Below are 22,519 nucleotides of genomic sequence, written 5' to 3'. Positions count from 1 at the left end.
CTGTCATTTTACATTAAAATTAGAAATAGACTTAAATAGTTATTTCTGTTATGTATTAAGCTTTAAATTGATGTACCATACGTGGTATTTCGAAATAATTTTACGTTATCAAATCTTGTTAGACTCTATACGTTACCAAAGATGAGTCACTGTTTGATACAAATAAGCATCAGCCATTTTGTATTAGGAACATTAAGTTTCTAAGACTTTAAGCTAGAATATGATACCTCATAAGTGTTATTTTGCAAACACTAGCGCACTTAGCAGAATATTATAACTGATATTCAGCTTCATGAGGCCAACAACCAATCCTTATACACTCAAAATTTTAACAAAACAATTACGTAGTCCTTTTTATTAAGCTTCACGTTTTACATTAATACTCAATGAGTGGCATTTTGAAATATTTTTACGTCTTTAAACCATATCAAATATTAACTAACCGAAATACGCAATAGTAGGTCTATTTCTCTTTGAGGCCAATAGCTAATCATTTTATCGAAAGAATCTCAACAAAATGATTATGTAGTCTCTTTTATTACGCTTCAAGCTTTACATTAATACTCAATGAGTGGCATTTTGAAATATTTTTACGTCATTAAACCACATCAAATATTAACTAACCGCAATACACAATAATGGGTCCATTTCCCTTTGAGGCCAACAGATAATCATTTTATCTAAAGAATTTCAACAAAATGATTATACAGTCTTGTTTATTAAACATGCTGCTTTAAATTAATGCATCATAAGTATCGTTTCGAGAAACTTTTAGGTCATGAATCGGTGTCAGAAGAAAGTTATTGTTAATGATGTACCTTGTGATAGGTGTCCTTCTGCCACGATTTCACGTGAAGAATGATTTCGTTGCAGAGGTTCTCTTTGACCCTGAGGTGAAGATCGCACAACCTGTCGGATTCAACGAGTACTCCTTTCCATGCTGCCTCGGTGGTGCCATATTCAGGTCCCTTCTCAATCTTATCGTTCCAATTCTTCGACCAATTTTTCAACGCTTTCGCGTAACTCTTCTCGATCTCCGCTCTCTCCTGTACCAGAGCTATCAGACTATCGCACAGTTTGTGGCCATCCTCGATCCTTTTGGTCGTCCGTTTGTAATTACCCGGCTCCCAGAAGGAGTCCGAGGTTGCTATCAGCATGTTATCGTCGCTGTGATGTGACATCCTAGCCTAAGTCGAGAAATTCCTTTCACCTGCGAACAAACATTCAAAATAATAAGACAATCGGTAGACAGTCGACGTATGTAAATCTAATTTTGTAACGCTTTTGTTACGTTATTTTTGCCGTGGTCGCAGAAACGTTGATACGCGTGTGCGCGGGACAGAAGTCGATAAACAAACGAAAAGGAACGAAACGGTGTAAAAACGAAGGGAAAGAGAGAACGAAATAGGGGAAGAAGAAACGTGGGCAGAGGAATGTTGTCGGGTCAGCAGAGCCGGGGGCGTTTATGTTCCATGTTATGCGGAGGAGGAGAAGGTCGGATCAAGGTTCCGTGAGGTTCGATTTTCGGCGACCAGTGGAACAGGTGAACGAAATGGTTTCCTGTTTCACCTTTCACGTTCACACGCACATGCCAGTGCAACCGTGACGAGCCACTGCACCTTCACGGAGGATCCTCCTCGAGCCTCACTGCGGGTCAGGGACGGACATCAGGGTAATCTTTTGGAACAATATAACGCGGACAATCATCACCTTAATGTCTCTCAGACAATATTTACAGGAACATGTTATATAAGAGAAATATTTTTATATAACGTGATATTAATTATATAACATACAATACAAATTTAATTTTGTGAATTATATACAAAATTATGAACCACTCGTATGAACAATTAAAATATCAATAAATGATAATATCAATTTTATGTATTATTTAAAAACTATGTATTCGTATGAACAATTAAAATATCAATAAATAATAATAACAATTTTATGTATTATTTAAAAACTTTGTATTCGTATGAACAATTAAAATATCAAAAAATAATAATATCAATTGTATGTATTATTTAAAAACTATGTATTTGTATGAACATATAAGGTATCAATAAATAATAATAACAATTTTATGTATTATTTAAAAATTATGTTTCGTATGAACAATTAAAATACCAATAAATAATAATACCAATTTTATGTATTATTTAAAAATTATGTTTCGTATGAACAATTAAAATATCAATAAATAATAATACCAATTTTATGTATTATTTAAAAACTATGTATTCGTATGAACAATTAAAATATCAATAAATAATAATAACAATTTTACGCATTATTTAAAAACTATGTATTCGTATGAACAATTAAAATATCAATAAATAATAATATCAATTATATATATTATTTAAAAATTATATATTTGTATGAATAATTAAAAACATATGTGATTAAGTCATATGTCAATATTAAATGTATGAACGTATAACGCATAAATTAATATTAAAAATGAAGTAGGGAAATAAACGATAAAACATAACTGAATATATTAATTTATCTCGATAAAAGTCAGCAGTGATTACAAAAAAGCACATAAACAAATTTTTGAATATAAATTGACTGGTTTGGTAATTTTGATGTTAATGTTATATATGTATTCAAAATAAACACTTTTATTCATTTGTTTATAGCGTAATGTTCTGCAGAGCACCTGGTGTATTTCAATCTTATAGTGTAACATTACATAGTGTAGGTATCCAATTACATTACATAAAACACTTTTTATAGTTGAGTTTTTTATAAAGTAAACTCCATAGTGTAATTTGATCTGTAGTAGTAAAACGTATCACAGAATATATTACAGTGTAATATTATACCAAGTATCTTTTACAATTCTAACGTTTCATAGTTACTTTCATAGTGTAGTAATATGTCATAGTGTAATGATCAATAATGTATCAACAGTATTTTGAATGAGTAAACTTTTAAAGTATTATCAAATTTAATAATTTAATCTTTTATACAGTATATTTTGTGATACAGTTTAATTGAGTTTCAGTGTACATTAGTAGTGTAATTTTGTGTAATGCACTGTTCAATAGTGTAATCTTGAGTAAATAAATTTTTAATACTATAACAATTAGCATATTAATTTTTCAAAGTGTAATTTTCATAATATAGTTTAATTCAATTTAATGTATTTCAGTGTACTATAGTGTAACTATGTATAATATTCCATTAGGTATTATAATTCTTGCTTCTAATAAAGCACTTTATGTGCTACACTAGTGCTTCGTAGCACTCTATATGCTACACTATAATGTACAAACACTAAATGTATAAGATATATTTTATAATGTAACCTAAAATATTGTAATCCTTAATAACTTCAACGGTCTTCCATAGATTAATTTTCATAGTGTAGCTTCACTTATAATATCACTTATAATCTTGCACAGTATAATTGTAGTGTAATGTTCTAAAGTATAAGTGTGTATAGTGTAGCCTTCTACAGTGTAACTTTAGACAGTGTAATCTTCCACACTGTTACTCTAGATAGTGTACACTTCTACAATACAGTGTAGCATGGGATAATCATCCACAAAATAATCTTGCATAGTGTAGTCTTCTATATTACAATCTAACATAGTGTGATCCTCCACAATCTAATAGTATAATTTGACAAAGTGTAACCTTCCGTGATGTAGCTGTATACAGTGTAATCTTATACAGTATAACCTTCTATAGCGTAACCTTACACAGTGTAACCTTCTATAGTGTAATATCATACAGTGTAACCTTTTATACTGCAATCCTCCACACTATAATCGCATAATGTACCTCTTTCTAGTGCAACATCACACAACATAATAATCCTCATACCCCCTACTTTAAGTTTCCATAGTGTAACCATCCACAGTATCCTTCCATAACCTTGAAAAATGTATCCTTCTTTAGCGAAACATCACACAATACAATAATCCTCAAAGTACCTCCCACACGTTAACACGTTCCGTGCCAAGCCATTTTTGCCTGACTTGTCGTTCAGGCCATTTGATATTTTGACTAAAGATCGATATATTATCACACAATATTTCATTATATCATCAATACATAAGTAGTTCTCTTGTTTAGAGCAGTTATCACATCGTGTACCACCGGTGGTACACGTGGCGCTGCGATCAGTTCGAGTGCAAAAGTCAGTCAGTTCGAAACTTTTCGGTTAGTAAAAAATCTGCTGCACTCGAATTTGTTGAATAAAAAACGAGAGAAATAAAATAAATTATTTAATAAAAGAAGGAGTAGGTAAATATACGGAGATAACATTTTTTGTTTTTCATTTGTTTCTGTTGGAAAACAAGTTTCTATTATTTACTTCATTATTACTATTATTTTTCTTTTATTATTTTATTTTCATTTCTTGCTATAAAAAAAATGTAAAAAAATTCGGTACTGAAGTAGCAAGACAAAAAACTATAAGAGTAATAACGTTTTGCAGCGATTGCCCGAAAAAGCCGTCTTTATGCCTCCCTTGCTTCAACAAAATGCACCATTAAATGTAATTATTAATTATTGTATATATAACAATTAAATAAACTTATGTGTTTTGTTCTATACTGCATCTTGTATAATGCTTCATTTTTTAGGTAGAAATATAGTTTACAGAATTATATTTGTAATAAAATATATGTTTTCAGCACATTGAATAAATATGACTGCGTGTACCACCGGTGGTACACGTGGCCTGACGATCAAGTTTACCGTGTACCACCGGTGGTACACGTGGCACGGAACGTGTTAACTGTCACCAGTATAGCCATTAGTAGTATAACCTTCCACAATAAAACAATCCATAGTAACCTTGACTATTGTACCTTCTTCAGTGCATCACACAATATAATCCTTAAACTACCTCCTACACATTCTACAGTATACTCTTTAACACTGTATCTTTCTGTATCAATATCCTCATGTATCAACAACTCACAATGATCTATTTGAAGCTAACAGTGCTCTACGTATTTGAGGTAATACACTATAGTGTACAGCTCCAAAAAGTTGCCCTGTTGCCGTCCCTGTTACAACCCATGGGGGAACGGGTACGGTCATTCTGATTCCGAAGCGAGGAATGTTGCCCCACCGGCTCGATAAGCAGCGTGTTACCAACGATCTCGTAGGCGCCACGACTTGTGCTGATTAGTTGATTCTAGCATTACCGGCTACCGGAGATCTTATCGGGTCATTTGAAAAGACTTTGCCGTATTCTTTCGCCAACCTTATTGTACAAAGTAAACACGCGAACGTATATGCGTATATTTCATTCTTCTACACGTAATCTCCGTTCTATATATACTCTCCTTTTGTGAGGGAATGAGGCTTGACACTATTTAGATTCTGGCAAAGTGCTGATAGCGACGTTTTATTACGTGTTTAAAGCGTTATCGTTACGTGAAGTATTATACATAGTATTATGTTAACTAACTTGTTTGCGGGAACATTTAATATTAATCTCGGCAACCTTGACAACCAACAATTTCTACGCGGTAAATTGTCGCGGTCTCGCATGTGTTTTGTGGATTGCTTCACGCTTTATATGCGTACGAATTGTGGTCTCATGATCTTACATGCTAGAAGTTATGGCCTCGCCTTTTGAAGTTATGCGGCATAGGTTTACGGCCTCACTTTCAGATCATTGTATTATGGCCACACACGTCAAACACTTATTAACACCAATGTTTTAAGGCCTCACGCATTGTATACCTACATATTACAAACTTACACGTTATAGAGACAGGTACTCTACGGCCTCACACATAATTACATGTATTACATTCTCACATATGACAGAGGTTCATTATGGCCTTACGCGTTATAGACTTTTACATTACGGCCCAACACAATATTGATCGACACAGTACGGCCTCACACTAGGTATACAAATATATTATTGCCTCACGCTAGGTATACGAATATATTATTGTCTCACGCGAACATATAGAATTACAACTTCATGTATCATATGTGAATGCGTTAAAACCTCATAGATATAATGGTATCAAGCGGTTTATTTCAGTATGTTAGCTTCACAGATAGATTAGTGCGTTATGATGCCACAAGTTACTGCTTTAAGCGTTATAAACTCACACGAAAGGTCATAGTTTCACATATGATGACCTTCTGTGGTGAAGTCACAATTTTCACTGCCTCATGCATGAAGGTCGTGTGTGTATGGTCTCACACATTAGATATACATATAGTGTATAGATATTCGCGCCACGTGTATATGGTTTCCCTCATGACAGTGTCGTACGTAATGGCATCATACACTAAAATGGCGTTCGTTATAGCTTCATACACCATAAAATCGTGCGTTAAAGCCTTACGGATTACATTTGAATGCATTGCATCTTATGTGTTAGATTATTACACGATTAGGATACATGGCTTGCAACAATTCAATATATGGCCACTTATACGAATTTGTCGAGTCATATATCATCGATGGCTATATAACGAGAATTTCTTATACGAGATATTCAATTGTACCTTGTGATTATTATTATGTTTCTATCAATTTGTAAAAAAGTCTGTTCCCTGTAATGCAAAGGAAAACCGCGACGAACTTCGACGATTAATCATCGCCTTTATATAAACGCTAGCTGAACGAAGAAGCTGACGACAGACAATTTCAGATGAATCACCGGTTGTTTTATCCCCTTATGTCACGATTATCGCTTCCAGCTTGGGAATAACAACGCGTACGCGTATTCACCGAGCCGTTATACCCGTTAAATCACCGGTTCCAGGATTTATAAATAAATATTTAAGAAACTTAAAAAATACGAGCCGTCGATTAATCAATACGAGGTGTTGAATCGAGGGATCGATCAACGAAACGGCGTATCGTGGATCAACATAAAAATGCTGGTCGTCTTTTTCGATCGCTGACATCATGTTTGCTTTTCCCGATAAAACGTCAGAGTGTCTGCCGATTACGGGCGAATAGAAGAATGCCGATAAGATACAGGGTGTCGTGGATGAACGTGATTAACGTCTTCGTCAGCATCGAACCGACAAAACTACACGAAATAACTAGTGGCAACTTGATAAAATTGTCGCGGTTGACAAGATGGCGAAGTTTGTCCTTTTCGTTAAAGATAACGATACAATTGTTAAAGACTCTAACATTGTTATTTTTATCTTTCCTGTATTTATAGCTTGTACGGTAAATGAACGCAAACGTGAGCTCATCTTTCTATTTTTATTAGTGGGAATACTTTACTTCCTGTGATAGCCGCAATATTCTATTTTAAAGTAAAGGTTAACGGTTAGATATAAATCTTGGTATATTTATAACAAATTATTTATTCGCATCTCTTCAAAATGTTGAAATTAATATGGTTGAACATTTTTTTGAGAATTTTCATCCATTGTGATTTCAGTTAAAATTTTATGGAAGTTTTAATTAAAATTCAATAATATTATAATTTTAAGTAGATATGCAAATATTAAATGATCAGAATGAATAAGAAAAAATGTTTAAGAATTTTTTATTGAAATTTAATAACATGAAAATTTTAAATGATTAAAATTAATGAAAAACAAAATATTTTAAAAACTTCTGTTTGTTTAGTTTTTGACTAAAATTGAAGGAAGATAGAAAATAAACTAATAATACAAATAATATGAATTACAACTAACACATTAAAAAATAAATACAAATTAAAAATACAAATTCTTGCTGAATAAAGTTTCGAGCAATTAAATGAAATCTTGTAAACATTTACAAAATTTGGAAATATCTTTTGTAAAAAGATTTCCAGTTAATTGAATCCGACGTTTGATTCATGAAAACGTGTCCCACTTAACGTTTCACCTGTCGTATGTTTTTCGTATTGTGACACTTGTATTTACGTTTTGCTTATTGAAACGTCATCGATCATCTGTATTTGTAGACGATAATAAGTACATTAATCATTTGTATTTGTATATGATAAGTTCATACGAGTTTTTGAACAGTTACAATCTGTAATCTATATTTTGATGTCATTGCTCCTAAAATATTCACACTATGATGTTATTTAAATATAAAGCCTTGTTCCAAATAACCAATAATTAAATTCAGTAAATAAAATCGTATATAAATATATTTTAAAAGGAATCTTCCAATTGTACTTTGCCCGAAGTAAACACATTAAAACTGTTGTTCGATCGAGAACAAAGACGAGTATATTCAATTTCGTTGTCGGTAGATTAAAGCATTTTTTCCGGTTGATTTATCAACAAGATATAAACAATTATCCACCATGTTGTTTATGCGATAAACGTGAATAATCTGTGCGGATAAGAGTATTTTTTAAGAAAGCATAAAATACAATTGTACAGTAGGTGTATGTAAACATGTTGAAAAATAGGTTGAGAAAAAACAAGGTTAAGTGGAGTGCAAATACTATACTAACATAGATAACTATAACAAGGTAATAGTATAGCGATAAGTAACGTAATAAAAGTAGAATTCGAGAGTAGAACACTGGAACATTTGTAATATAGTAGCCTTCTATGTTATACATAGTGTAATAATTGCGCAAGAATATATTAGTTACGTATTAACAGCACAGCAATATGATGTTAGTATAGTTGTATAATAATAGTATAGTAGTAATACAGTATATGCACTTTTTTATTAGAATGTTATAAGAAAATAATACTTATTTCATAGTAGGAATATAGTTATATCATGTGGTGACACAGTATAGTAGTAGTAGTAGTATAGTAGCAGTACACTATATGCACTTTTTTCATTAAGATGTTATAAGAAAATAATATTGATGTGGTTTCATAGCAGGAATATAGTTATAACATGTGGTATAGTAGTACAGTAGTAGTAGAAGTATAGTAGTAGTATAGTTGTAACACAGTGCTAGTACAGTTATATAACTGTACTATATAGTAGCAACATGGTAATACACAGTATACACAGCATATTATTAGTATAGTAACATAATACTGATGTGGTAATGCAATACTAGTATAGTTACAATATAGTAATGGTAAAGTAGTATAGTTGCAGGATAATAATACAGTATATGCACTATAATTGATACATTACAATAGCATAATACAGCTGCAGTAGTATAGTAGTACTATAGGTGTAATATAGTAGTATAGTTACAGGATAATAATACAGTATATGCACTATAATTGATACATTACAATAGCATAATACAGCTGCAGTAGTATAGTAGTACTATAGGTGTAATATAGTAGTATAGTTACAGGATAATAATACAGTATATGCACTATAATTGATACATTACAATAGCATAATACAGCTGCAGTAGTATAGTAGTACTACAGGTGTAATATAGTAGTGTAGTTGCAGGATAATAATACAGTATATGCACTATAATTGATACATTACAATAGCAAAATACAGCTGCAGTAGTATAGTAGTACTACAGTTATAACACAATAGTGCTACAGTGGTATAGTTGCAATGTAGTAATGACAGAGTATATGCGATACAATATTAATATATTACAATAATATAATAATGAGGAAATAGTAAACTAATAACTTAGTTGCAATATAATGATGGCTTAGTATAGTTGCAACATAGTGCTGGTATAATAGTATAGTTTCAACGTACTAATAAAGCTATATGTGCAGTATATTATTAGTATATTACTGAAGCTTAACATTCATCAAGTTGTATAGTAATAGTGTAGTAGCAATATGACGGTGTTACAGTATTATAGTTATAGCACAATGCTTCAGTATATAACTAGCACATTATAATTGCATAATATTGATGCAGTAGTATAGTAGTAGTATAGTGACTACATAGAAGTGATGGAGAAGTATAGTAATAGCACATGGCAGTGGTCCACAAATATAGTAATTCTATTGTTACAATATAGTCGTGATACAGTAGTAGTATGGTTATAATACAGTACTAGTATAGTAATAACAAAGTTATTATATATTGTTATGTATAGTTAATAGTAATATAGTTATAATATTGATACAAAAGTATAGTAATATATTTATAGTAGTATGGTAGTGGTACAGAAGTACAGCAGTAGTATAGTTATTACATATTAGTGATACATTAGCATAGTAATAGTATAGTTATAACACAGTACTGATAAAGTACTACAATAATAATGTAGTTGTAATAATAGTTATAATAGTATAGCAGTATAGTTATGAAATAGCAGTGACACACAAGTATAGTAGTATACTTCTAATTTAATAGTGATACAATGGTATAGTACTGATGTAATAGTATAATAGTAACACACTTGTAACATAATACCGATACGATAGTATAATGGTATAGTAATATAGTAGGAATACAATGTTATAGTTACAGCATATACAGTATGCAGACTATATTATTAGCATATTACTATAGTATATTAGTATAGTTGCAGAATAGTAATATCGTAATAGGCGGAAAGAAAATTCGTGTCAGATAGGAACAATGCTGAGAATACAACGACCGAGGAAATGGACGTCCTTTAAAAGCAAACTACGTGCGCCAACTGCACAGGAAGAAGCGAAGACCTGAACGCTGTATCGAATTCCTTTTATATCAAGTATTCGCCTCATCCCAGTCGCGTACTTTTGGACCAGCAGGAAATAACTTTGTGACCCGTTTTCGACTGAACGTAACTACAACTTTCGTTGTCAAGAAAACGACGATTGTGCCTCACGAGCAATTTACTTTGCGCGACTATAGAAATGCGAGCTATATGCTGCACTTATCGCCGCCACGTCCGATCGTGTAATATTACACGATTCAAACTTACGGCTATTTTCGTTCCGACTCCAGGTCACGTAAAAATGGATTGTTGGAAGTAGAGTTTCAATGCAAATAAGATATTTTTGTGCTGCAAATTCGTGATGGTAAATTTATAATTTTACCAGGTCCAAAGTCTCAATGTGCCGAGTTTATCAAGGGTATAAAATCCTAAATTTTTAATTCTTTAAAGTCTCAAACTGTCAGGTTTCAAGTCTCAAATTTCGAAATTCTTAAAATTCTAAAATTGCGTGAATCTTCAATTTTTGCGGATTCGACTTTGTCGAAGTTTCAAAGGTTCAGGCGTCAAATTTCTCTAGGACCCAAGTTTCAAGAAACTTAAATTTCCCTAGGATCCAAGTTCTAGAAGATTGGAGTTTCCCTAGATTCGGAATTCTTAAAAACTCAAATTTTCCTAGATTCCAAATTCTCAAAGACTCAAATCTCCCTAGATTCCAAATTCTTAAAGACTCAAATCTCCCTAGATTGCAAACTTCCAAAGATTCAAATTTCCCTAGGTTTCAAGATCTTAGATACTCAAATTTCCCTAGATTCAAAATATTCAAAGACCCAAATTTCCCTAGATTCAAAATTTTTAAAGACTCAAGTTTCCCTAGATTCTCATTTTCCAAGGACTCAAATTTCCCTGTGTTTCAAGTTCTTGAAGATTCAAATTTCGCTAGGTTTCAAAAATTGCTAAATATTCAGATTTCTCTAGGTTTCCAGTAGACAAAAATGCAAATTACGCTAAGTTCCAAATTTTCAAATTTCCAATATTCTAAATTCTGATAAATTTTTTCAATATTCCAAGTTCCCATTACATCAAACCTTCATTGTTCGAAATATTCAATATTCAATATTTAAATATTTTAAACTTTCAATATTCAAATATTCCAAATTCCCATTATTCTAAATCACCAAAAATCTAAAGCTCATTCATTCCGAAGTTCCAAAGTCATTTGTTTCTAAAATGACCAAATCGAACAGAATTCCGTTATCGAACCAACGATTCAAGTAAAACTAAGAATTTCTTAAATACCAAGCTCGATGAAGCTCGTTATCTAGGTCAAATAGAAACAACTATTTCTCGCGATGCAACGTTTGTCCAGTATGTTGACCCGCCAAGTGCCTTCTTCAAAGATACCATCAGACGATTTCTTCAACGACGAACTCACACCTTTACCAATCTATTTCGCTCCGTCAAGAGCTATTGAAAACGTGAATCGCCTAAGGTGTTGCTATAGAAACACTCTCATTTCCCTAGAGAATCGTGGTTCCTAGACTCTTTCAGATCCTACAGAGACCTGTTTCGAAGCTGCCGCAAAGAAAAATCCGAGGTCAGTTATTACTCCATTTTTTTTTATTTCTTTATTTTAATTCTTAACTTTAAAGCTTAATTGTCACGTTTCATTTGAATAACATACTTGGTATACTGGAAGGTAACCCCAGAAATTAATTATTTTAACTTGCAAACAATTATGAATAATCTTTGAAAGTTTTCAAATATTTCACAGCTGACTTCAATAAATTGAAATGCTGAATATGAACTAGATAAAAATTGACATGTACATTTATTATTTATCTAGATAAAAATTTGTACAAATATAACTTCTTTATTTAGATAAAAATTGACATGCACATTTATTATTTATCTAGGTAAAATTCATACAAAAATATAAATTCTTTGTCTAGATAAAAATTGACATGCACATTGATTATTTATCCAGGTAAAAATTCATACAAATATAAATTCTTTGTCTAGATAAAAATTTATATGAACATTGATTATTTATCTAGGTACAAATTTATACAAATATAACTTCTTTGTCTAGATAAAAATTTATATGAACAATTCAGGAACGTGAATGGTTTTCATAGAAAATATGGTTTTCATAGAAAAATTCTAAATTTTCTTCCATTTTGATGGGAAGAGTTAAAATTATAAACACTCTTGTCATATGAGTGCATTGAATTAAATTGCTAATAAGTACATTTAATATAACAATTAATAAATTTAATCAAATGAAATAAGCAATGGTATCCAATGGTTGCTGAGTACATTCACTTGATATTGTTTATTTTAATTCGTCGAAAGTGAGAAAAAAATTGGCAAAATGTAGGTGCGACAATACATGACTGTACAGACCTCTCCAATTCGAGAGGCTGTCTAGAGAGAACAAAAGGGCTTTTTTTATCAAGACTCGTTTCAACATCGATCCGAATTCAAATCTTTTCATCGCGATCTATACGCAAACTGTTCCCCACGGTCTTCTTCTATTTTTTTCTTTTTGCGGGCCACTTTTAGGGAGACACATGTGACACAGCCTTCAGGTTTCTTTTTCTTTCAAGAGATCCTGCCTCGGTGTCGAGAATATTACGGACGTAGGGTAACTGTACTCGACACGGTACGGTGCCTAATAATAATAACGGAGAAACGGAAAATTGCAATATAAGGAAAGATTTTATGATTCGAGGATTTTTTATTGTTAGATGGATTTAGAAATTTTTTGAATTTGTTACGTATTTAATTTGAAATATAAAATGAGATAGATAAAATAGAAGATGAAATATAAATTTATCTAGATACAAAAGTTCTTATGTAGAACTTTATCTCGGTACAAAATTGATATGAATAGTAATTATTTATCTAGATAACAAATTTATATAAACAGGTACTCTTTATCTAGATAAAAATTGATTTGGACATTGATTATTTATCTAGATAAAAATTGACACAAACATTACTACTTTATCTAGACAAAAATTGATATGCACATTAATAGTTTATCTAGATAAAAATTGATATGAACATTGACTATTTATCTACATAAAAATTGATACAAACATTAGTTCCTTGGCTATATAAAAATTGAAATGAACTTAATTGAAATTAATTGTTTATCTATATAAAAAATTAATATAAACACAACAATTAATCTACCTAAAATAATTGCTATGAACATTAATTGTTAGTCTAGATAAAAATCAATATAACCATTAGTTTTTTATCTCAGCACAAAATTAATATTATATAGTAACATACATCTGTGTATAGTATATACAGGGTGTCTCAATTTTTCCTTACTTATTATATAAATACAATTTTCATATTTATTTAATACAGGTTGCAGTCATTTTACATTGCTGTTATAACTTTTTAACAAACCGTTTATAACCTTATGTTAATATTACATCTTTTTCTTATTTCTATATGTAAAATATGTTGGTAAAAAAATAGCCTGTGATTTACAACATAAAATTGAATAACGTCAAAGTTTGATGTAAGTCGAATTTAACCTTAATCAAAGCAACGTGGCACCCTAACGTTTGTCATTAACCTTGACTTTTCCCAACTACTATTTAATCCGATCTTCGTTTATAGAATAATGTCCCTCTATATCAGGGATCTGACCCTGTTTACAAGCTAAATAGAGACATGATGATGATTATCAATATCCAAGCTACGTAACTCATTTTTATTGGAATTGAATTCGTCGCTTGGAAACTAGGAAGTAAATAAAAATGTACATCCACCTCAAAGGTCATCCGTAAAATATCTTTCAAGTTTTAACAAATTTTATTTTTGATGTAAATAAATCATTTCTATCATTCTTATTTTTATTTTAATTATAAATAAACAAGTTTAACATTTTTAATTTTAAGTAAATAAGCAATTTTAATCTTTTTAAGTTTAATTTTTATTTTAAGTTAATGCATAGTTTTAGTTATTTTGAATTTTAATAAATAAACAATTTTACTTGCATCAATTTTTATTTTCATTTTTCAGTAAATACATAATTTTAGTCATTTTGATTTTTAATAAATAAACAATTTTAGTCATTTTAATTTTTATTTTTATTTTAAATAAATACAGAATTTTTATTATTTTAATCTTAAAGGAACGAGAAATTGTAATCATATCAATTTAAATTTTAATTTTTAAGTAAATAAACAATTTTAGTCATTAAAACTTTAAATAATTTTAATAATTTTTGTTTTAAATAAATGAGCAATTTTAATCATTTCAATTTGAATTTTAAGTAAATAATTAATTGTAATCATTTTAATTTAAAAACAATAAATAATTTTAATAAAGTGAATTTTAAATGAATATTTTTAATTAAATCTGAAAATGTCATACACCTGATATTTAAATACAATAAAACATACAACAATGACAATTAATAAGAGAAAACAACCTGAAAAAAATTCGTCAAGCTTTCCAACCGGGAAGTTGCAACTTGTCAAGAACAAAAGTGCTCCGGAACGTAAAATGTTAATTATTATCTCGAATTAGTAATTGTTATCAGAGTTGACGAGCATTTGTGCATTTGGTTCGTTGATAAAAATGAAATCTCGACGAGAAAGACGACCATCTTGACTGTCTGGAGATGAAACGCGACCACTGAAATTTGTCGGTACCTTTACGCTCCGAATGCTTCAAGCCCATTCTCAGTGTCACTGCGCTTGCAGTTTTCATCCATTTTCCAAGCTTTTGTTGGAATTTCAGTTTAATGTTCGCAGGAAAAAAATTTTAGTAGGAAGTGATTCGCATTCATGGAAAGAAACTGCTTTCACTGTTCCTTTCATGCTTTTGGTTTTTATTCTTTTTGGGAAATACGGATATTATGTTATTACTTAACGTAATATTATTTATATTATTATTACTAGTTATATTACTAATTTCTAATATTTTGTTAATTTTTACTATTATTATTTTTTAATTATAGTAACATCGTTGGTAACTGATTGAACTTAATAATACTAATATAAGACTATTAACTGTAATAATTATTATTTATTGATTTTAGTAGCATCATTGTTAATAACTAATTAAACGTAATATTACTAACATACTATTATTAACTGTAATAATTATTATTATTATTACTATTGATTGATTATAGTAACATCATTGTTACTAACTAATTAAAGGTAATATTACTAACATAGTATTATTAACTATAGTAATCATTATTATTGCAATTATTTATTATAGTAATATTATTACTTACTACATATATTACTAATTTCTAATATTACTTATATCTTTTAGAAAATATTCCTATTATCTAATTGTATAGATAATAATATGAAACCAAAATCCCAAAATTCCTCTACCTCCAAATCCCAAAATCCCCATAACTCAGTTCCAAATTTCTAAAATCCCGAGATCTCAAAATTCCATAATTCCTAAGTTCAAAATCTCAAAAAAGGCAAAATTCCAAAATTGCTATATTTACAAATCGCAAAATCCCTATAACAGAGCCCCAAATTCCTAAAATCCCTAGAATTCAAAAATTTCCAAATTTCCAAATCGCAAACGTAAAATTACCAATATTCTAAAAAACCAAAATTCTAAAATCCCTACAACTCAGTCTCTAATTACTAAAATCCCCAGAATTCAAAATCCCCAAAATTCCATAATTCCTAAGTCCAAAGTCTCAAAAAACCCTAAATTCCAAAATTGCTATACATCCAAATCTCAAAATCCCTATAACTGAGCCCCAAATTTCTAAAATTCGCAGAATTCAAAAATTTCTAAATTTCCAAATCCCAAACGTAAAATTACCAATGTTCCAAAATCGCTATACATAAGTCCCAAAATTCCCACCTCGCAAACCGCACGATAACTAACAGAAGAATCTCTTGCTTACAAACGAAAAGAATCGCAACGCGCTACCTGAACTAACGATTTCCAAGATTCCTCGGATCCTTGATTAATCTAGAGCGAGCTTTCGTGCAGAACGTAACTAGCATCCGTATTTCAAAACCGAAAAAAAGAAGAAGCAGAAGAAGAAGATATTCACCTAAGTGCATACAAGATACATGCACGTATTCACACGTATACACCGTACACGTATGTGGAAGCAACGAACCGTGCAGTTAAAGTGCGTGCGCACAGGTAACAACATACGAAATTAACGAAACAAAAGTTTAACTAGTTGCAGCCACTTGTTCTCTTTTTACCAGTGTCCTCCAATTACTGACTTATAGAAGTGTTCGTCATCTCGACGAACTTTGACGACTTTGAAAACTAGGATAACTGGATCTCTTTGCTCTCCGACGTATCTCTTTCATTCTCGAACGTACGTGTACAGGTGTGTTCGTAATCACGCGTGCAATCGTTAGACCGTGTCCGACATTTACTACGTATGCACGCATGTACAGGCTTTTAATATCACATGCTGCACCAGTGTTTTTAAACCAGAAATCAGTTTCCTTCAGTTCATTTCTCTTCCGCATATTCTTCTCTTTAAATAATGTATGGTATGCTGGATTACGATTGCTATTACTGATTGCTGCCTTTTTTCCGTGTGATTCGATTGAATTAATTATTTGTAATTATTGGTCATTATCGATCAATTCGAATTATTTGCTATTAGTGTTTTATTGAGGTCAAAGGTTGTGTGAGGGTGTGTAGATGATATTACGAATATTTCCATTGATACTTTATTGATCTTCAGTTTGCTTGAAAAATATAGATTTTTGGATGTTAAAATTACTTGCTGAGTAGAGAGAATTATTTCCATTCAGAATATGCATATTATCACATTGTGAAGATATAAATTATCCACTGATATCAGTTAAACATAATTATTGATATGTAATTAAATTTTGCAAATTTTGTGTAAAAATTTATTTTCTGAATTCACTTTTTTTCTTAAAACAATTCTTTGTTAAATTGACGCAATTTTTTTATTTCAATAAAGAAGATACAAATTATCAATTATAAATTGTGACATTAATTAATAATTAGTGAAGTATAATTAAATTTTGAAATTTTTATTTAAAAAGTTATTTTGTGAATTGACTTCATTTTTTCCTATTTTTGTACACAATGTATAAATTGTACAATATTATTATTGCTACAAGATGAAATTATACAATTTTCTTCAAAAATCATTTGTTAAATTCTTTTAATACAAAAGATACAAAGCATCATTTATAAATAATGAAATTAATTTATTACAATTATTGGCACATATAATTAAATTTCGCAAATGTTTTCTAAAATATAGTTCGAATTCGCTTTCAATCTAAAAACCACTACAAATGATCTTCTCAGAAGAGAATTAAAACTACAAAACTTTGATATTAGTAGATACACGCAATCCATCAAGTATTTTCGATTAAACTATCTATCACATTCACTCACAAACCGATATCACACAAGCGGTAACACAAGATCTTTACCTTGGCATGGTTGGCTAATGACTCTCGTGAACGCTGTTAACTCACACCGTAGATGAACCACACGATATCACTGTCGACACTGAATCACGCATGCTTTTGTCCTCAAAAAAAAACACAAAGTGTATAATAAACGCACGCGAATTAGTCCCAAAGACGTGGTGCACGTATCATCCGCACTGTACGACGGTCGAGACACAACTGACGTCCTCTGCTGAACGCTTCACTGCATGGAACTTGGTGCAAGGTGCATTCATACGGAGGTTACGCGATGCAACATGTGAGGGACTCTTAAGCCTGGTGACAAACTCTAAAAGTTTGTTTTTCAAATTTGAAAATTTTTAATTTAATTTGATTGATTTGATGATGATTTTAATTATTTTTAGCTAGTGCCTTAAACGGACATTATGTAGCAACATGAAATACAGAAAATTTGTGTATTAGTTAGCAAATATTTTTACATTTATTGAAATAAAAATATCTATCGATTACAAAAAATGCTTCACTCAAGTTAAATTATTTACTGGTTCAAAATAAGCACGATTTGAACGATATTTTTATTTCAGTAAATGCAAAAGTATTTGCTAAACACTAATAGACAAATTTTTTGTATTTTGTGCTGCGAGATGCATGTTTAAATTGCTAGCTAAAAATAATGAAACTTATTAAATTAAAAATGTTCAAGTTTGAAAAACTACAAGTTTTATAATCTATAAAAAGTTGAAGAAGTTGAAAATTGCATTGTCAATACATTCCCATTAACACTTATAAAAGTAGACAAGTAGTCAGACAAGTAGACCTATTAGGATAATTGCAATTTATTGTATTATTATAGAATTAATAAATAATTGATAACACGTTATCAAATCAGATATCTTCGTTTGCAATTGTGAACATTCGTAAACGAATTATTTCATCAAACTACGTGAACATTCTTCAATAAATAGTAGATATATTTTTCGCAGATAAAAGTCGTTAAATAATTAAATCCGTGTTCGCTGAGCATTGCACAATACGACGCGAAATGTAACTAAAGCCTAATCAAAGTGGACTAGCACGAACGTGCTACAGATGCCGTAATACGGGTAATGTTGGTCAGTTTATCCGAAGCCAGCTAAATTCGTTACCATAAGCAGTTAGGAAGCTTGTTTCACGATGAGGTTACTTCACGTTTCACTCTGTTTCCATCATGCTCAAATACCTTCGTTCTCATTCATTATCCAAATGAAAATCAAACATCGCTTGTAATTGTCAGGAGACATAACAGCGGATCAATTATGACCCCAGACGCAAAAAATGGAATCAGGAATCCTTCAATTAACGTAGAAGTACATTACACTCTCGTTATATTGCCATATTCGCTGGTAATGTCCCAATCATCGTAGTACATGACACTTCGCAAAGATCTACTTTTTTAAACAATTTAATATATTGTCCACTTAAAGAATTACTTCTGATATGTCTATATTGGTATAGCTACGTATATGGCAATATAACGAGAGTCTATCGTATCGAGTATATTAGGCTATTATCGTACCGTAATTAGACTTCTGTTTCGAATAAGTTCTGAGCAGAACATAGTCGGTAATTCGTTTATATGAAAAATAAATTTATAAGTATTTAGATACGATATGTGAAAAGCGTGCCATGCTTCTTGTCTCTATTGATTAAGTTACCGATGGAGCGTATAAAGGGGTTGGCTTCCTCGTCGAGCGCGGCTTGATGGGTCGAGAGGCCGTATTTGTGTTCAATCCTGTTATAAATCCGGCGATCATTATACTGCACACAAATGGTGGACCATTTATGTACACTCGCGTGCAACACGGGCTTCCCTCAATTTAGAGTGGTTTTATGGGAAAGGTATTTTCCACTTTACCTCACAGATCTTTCCTATATTTGTACTTCTGCTAACGTGGAACTACAGACCATCCGTTAATCATTTAAAAAAACTCATATACGTCCTGAACAATTAAGAATAATTTATAATTTTATAATTTGCAGTTGTTAATTGTCATTTTTTGTGCAAGCATTTTTGGATACATCTTTGTACATAGATGTACTCGGTAAAAAAGTGGGGGAAGATGCCCCACTATTGTTTAACTCCATCCTCCCCTGTCTACATCAAAGACTCCTTCCATTATACTTACCATTTGATAAAAAGCTTAGGAAGAGAGATGAGAGCCCTTACACTACCTCTTCCATTTGTAACAGGAAGTTTAAAGACAGTAGGGGAAGTCTAAGTTAGACGAAGCTTGGGAGGAGGTTAAATTAGACTCCTCCCACTTGCTTTCGGTCCTTCATACGAAATACTCAAAGCTAGGATAAAAGAACGCATTAAAAGTCTGATTATTACATTGCTTTTTTCCTATAAAACATAATAAATGAATGGTTGGAGGGACTTGAAATGGGAGGAGCTTGATTAAGTGGAGCCTAGAATAGGCTCCTCTCAGAATTTACCTTTGATCCCCCGACCCATCCTTCCTGAAGCAAAAAAAAAGAAACCACGATACAATTTCTTTCAAATTTCCTATTTACATTCTAAGACTTGCCTATAACGGAGATTATCAACTTTCAGACTTCTTTTATAGTGGGCGGAGTTTATACTTGATTACTCCTATAATGGGTACAGTTCGCACCTTACTTCGTCCATAGTGGGTGGAGTTTATCCCTTACTCTTATCATAGTGGATGGAATCTATCCCTTACTCTTCTCATAGTGGGCTGACCTTATCCCCTCTCCTTCCACAGTGGGTGGAGCCTACTCCCTACTTCTTCCATAGCAGGTGGGGTCTATATTTGTCTCCTCCCACTACAATTCCCATGATGTAAGAAATTCTATATCACCCACAAACGTCCTGTAATCACTAATACCCATCTAAATTTGTAATATTATCAGAAATGAATCACAAAACTTAGAAAAATGAGAATATAAAGGCACAAACTGTTTTTTCTAATGATGTAGAATGTGATACTAAACTGTCCTGTTCCATCGACAGAACAGAAGCTATGTAACTGTTCGATGGAAGCCGTGAACGAACGGGATGCTTGCCGCTCCAAATACGTCGTGCAATTTCATCCTGTGTATAATTTATTTTCGGCATTTGTTTCATCCTCTTCTTTCCCGATTCAATTTCTTGGCACCGTGCACCGTCACTCGATAAAAGTAAACAGAACACGATGCAGTTACATATCGACACGGCGTGGGAGGAACATGGACATTTTGTGTATCGGAGATGTCTGTTGAATTGAAAGCTAGCTCTAATTCAAGCGATTAAAAGAAACCCGTCATTCGCGTTTAGCTACATTGTTCTGTCACGCTAAACACCGTGTCCCGCGACACGTTCATATAGGTAATGCATGCAAACTCGGTCTGATCGGCTTAATGAGGATGTACCCGGTCTGAATGACGAGCACAAATTATGCTCGCCTCGGTGTCTCGATGCGCGGCGTAAACGCCGATATTAATATCGCACGCGTCGCTACGCGTGTTACATCCACTCCCGTTTCTCGCGGCATTCCTGAACCATCCAGCTGCTCCCGGACACGGATCGCTCCTAACAGCGCCGTCGACGCGGATACTGTTGCATGAATTATGCTTTTTTGTTCCCGAACAATTAACTACACGCACCAAGTAACAACACGGTATTAATAGCATCTTACGTGGCACGCATATTGTTCTAATCACCATAAATACCGGGTCCGTGACATCTGAGCCACGCCTCCGAAGGTCCGCCCAGTGTCAAGCACCGCCCAGTCCTTCAACTCATGGTAATTGCGGCCGTTGAAGGGTTCGGATGCCCTTATGGAAATTTGAGTGATTTCTGACGTCATTCGGCTTTAGGCTCCGCCCATCGTTCAAATTATATAAGTTAAATTTCACGAATTTTTTCGTGAATGAAAAGGTCAGAGAATATTAATTTTTTCATGTTAGGAACAAGATAAGAAGTCTTTCTATAGTTTTAGATGTCTCTTAACGTCACTGTCGTTAAACTCCGCCCACTAATCTAATTGAAGATAACCGAGGAAGGTCGAAAATCTTGTTTCTAAGCTCTGTAACGTCTGATATCAAATATCTCACGTTAGAAATGAACTGAGTAATTTCTCTCGTTCTTTTAAATAGCTTGTGACATCATTGTCGCGTCAAGCTCCGCCCACTGCTATGACGGAAGATGACCAAAGACATTTGAAATTTGAAAACATTAATTTATTATGCTCTATAAAGATTACTGTCGACAAATATCAAATGTCCTGGAATAAAACAAGGAGACTTTCTTACTTTCTCAGCTTCCTGACGCCATTAAACTAAGCTCCGCCCACCCATAGAACCGAAAACTACCGAAGACACTCGAGGGAATCCAAAAGTCGAAGATTTCAAGTTTTTAAGCCTCGTGATGGAACGATACGACAAACATCAGATGCTTCCCACTCCTTTTACTTATTTCTGACGTCACAGTCGGTAAGCTCCGCCCACCGCGATGACCGAAAACGAGCCAAGGCACTTTATTCTTCTTAAACCTTTCGCTACGACGCATTCTTAACACAAGGAGCGTCTGTTTTAAAA

At 32.2% G+C, this 22,519-nt stretch overlaps 1 protein-coding gene across 6 annotated transcripts in view; it reads right to left on the bottom strand.

The window, feature by feature from the left end:
- The window catches only part of Synd (protein kinase C and casein kinase substrate in neurons protein Synd), a 56,396-nt gene that overhangs the window by 10,433 nt on the left and 23,444 nt on the right, over positions 1-22,519 (bottom strand). For 5 of the 6 annotated variants that reach the window (XM_012298484.2, XM_012298481.2, XM_076533062.1 and 2 more), the window contains exon 2: positions 819-1,210. In XM_012298484.2, coding sequence (XP_012153874.1) covers positions 819-1,181 — 363 coding nt within the window. In that variant the 5' untranslated portion in view covers positions 1,182-1,210. Of the gene's footprint in view, positions 1-818; positions 1,211-17,962; positions 18,173-22,519 lie in introns of those variants that run through there. The other variant, XM_012298482.2, reaches the window with a different exon arrangement.

Source organism: Megachile rotundata, chromosome 6 (genome assembly GCF_050947335.1).
Source record: "Megachile rotundata isolate GNS110a chromosome 6, iyMegRotu1, whole genome shotgun sequence".
NCBI classification, from domain to species: domain Eukaryota; kingdom Metazoa; phylum Arthropoda; class Insecta; order Hymenoptera; family Megachilidae; genus Megachile; species Megachile rotundata.
Note: the sequence above shows the minus strand (reverse complement) of the source record. Positions and strands in the feature narration are given on the sequence as shown.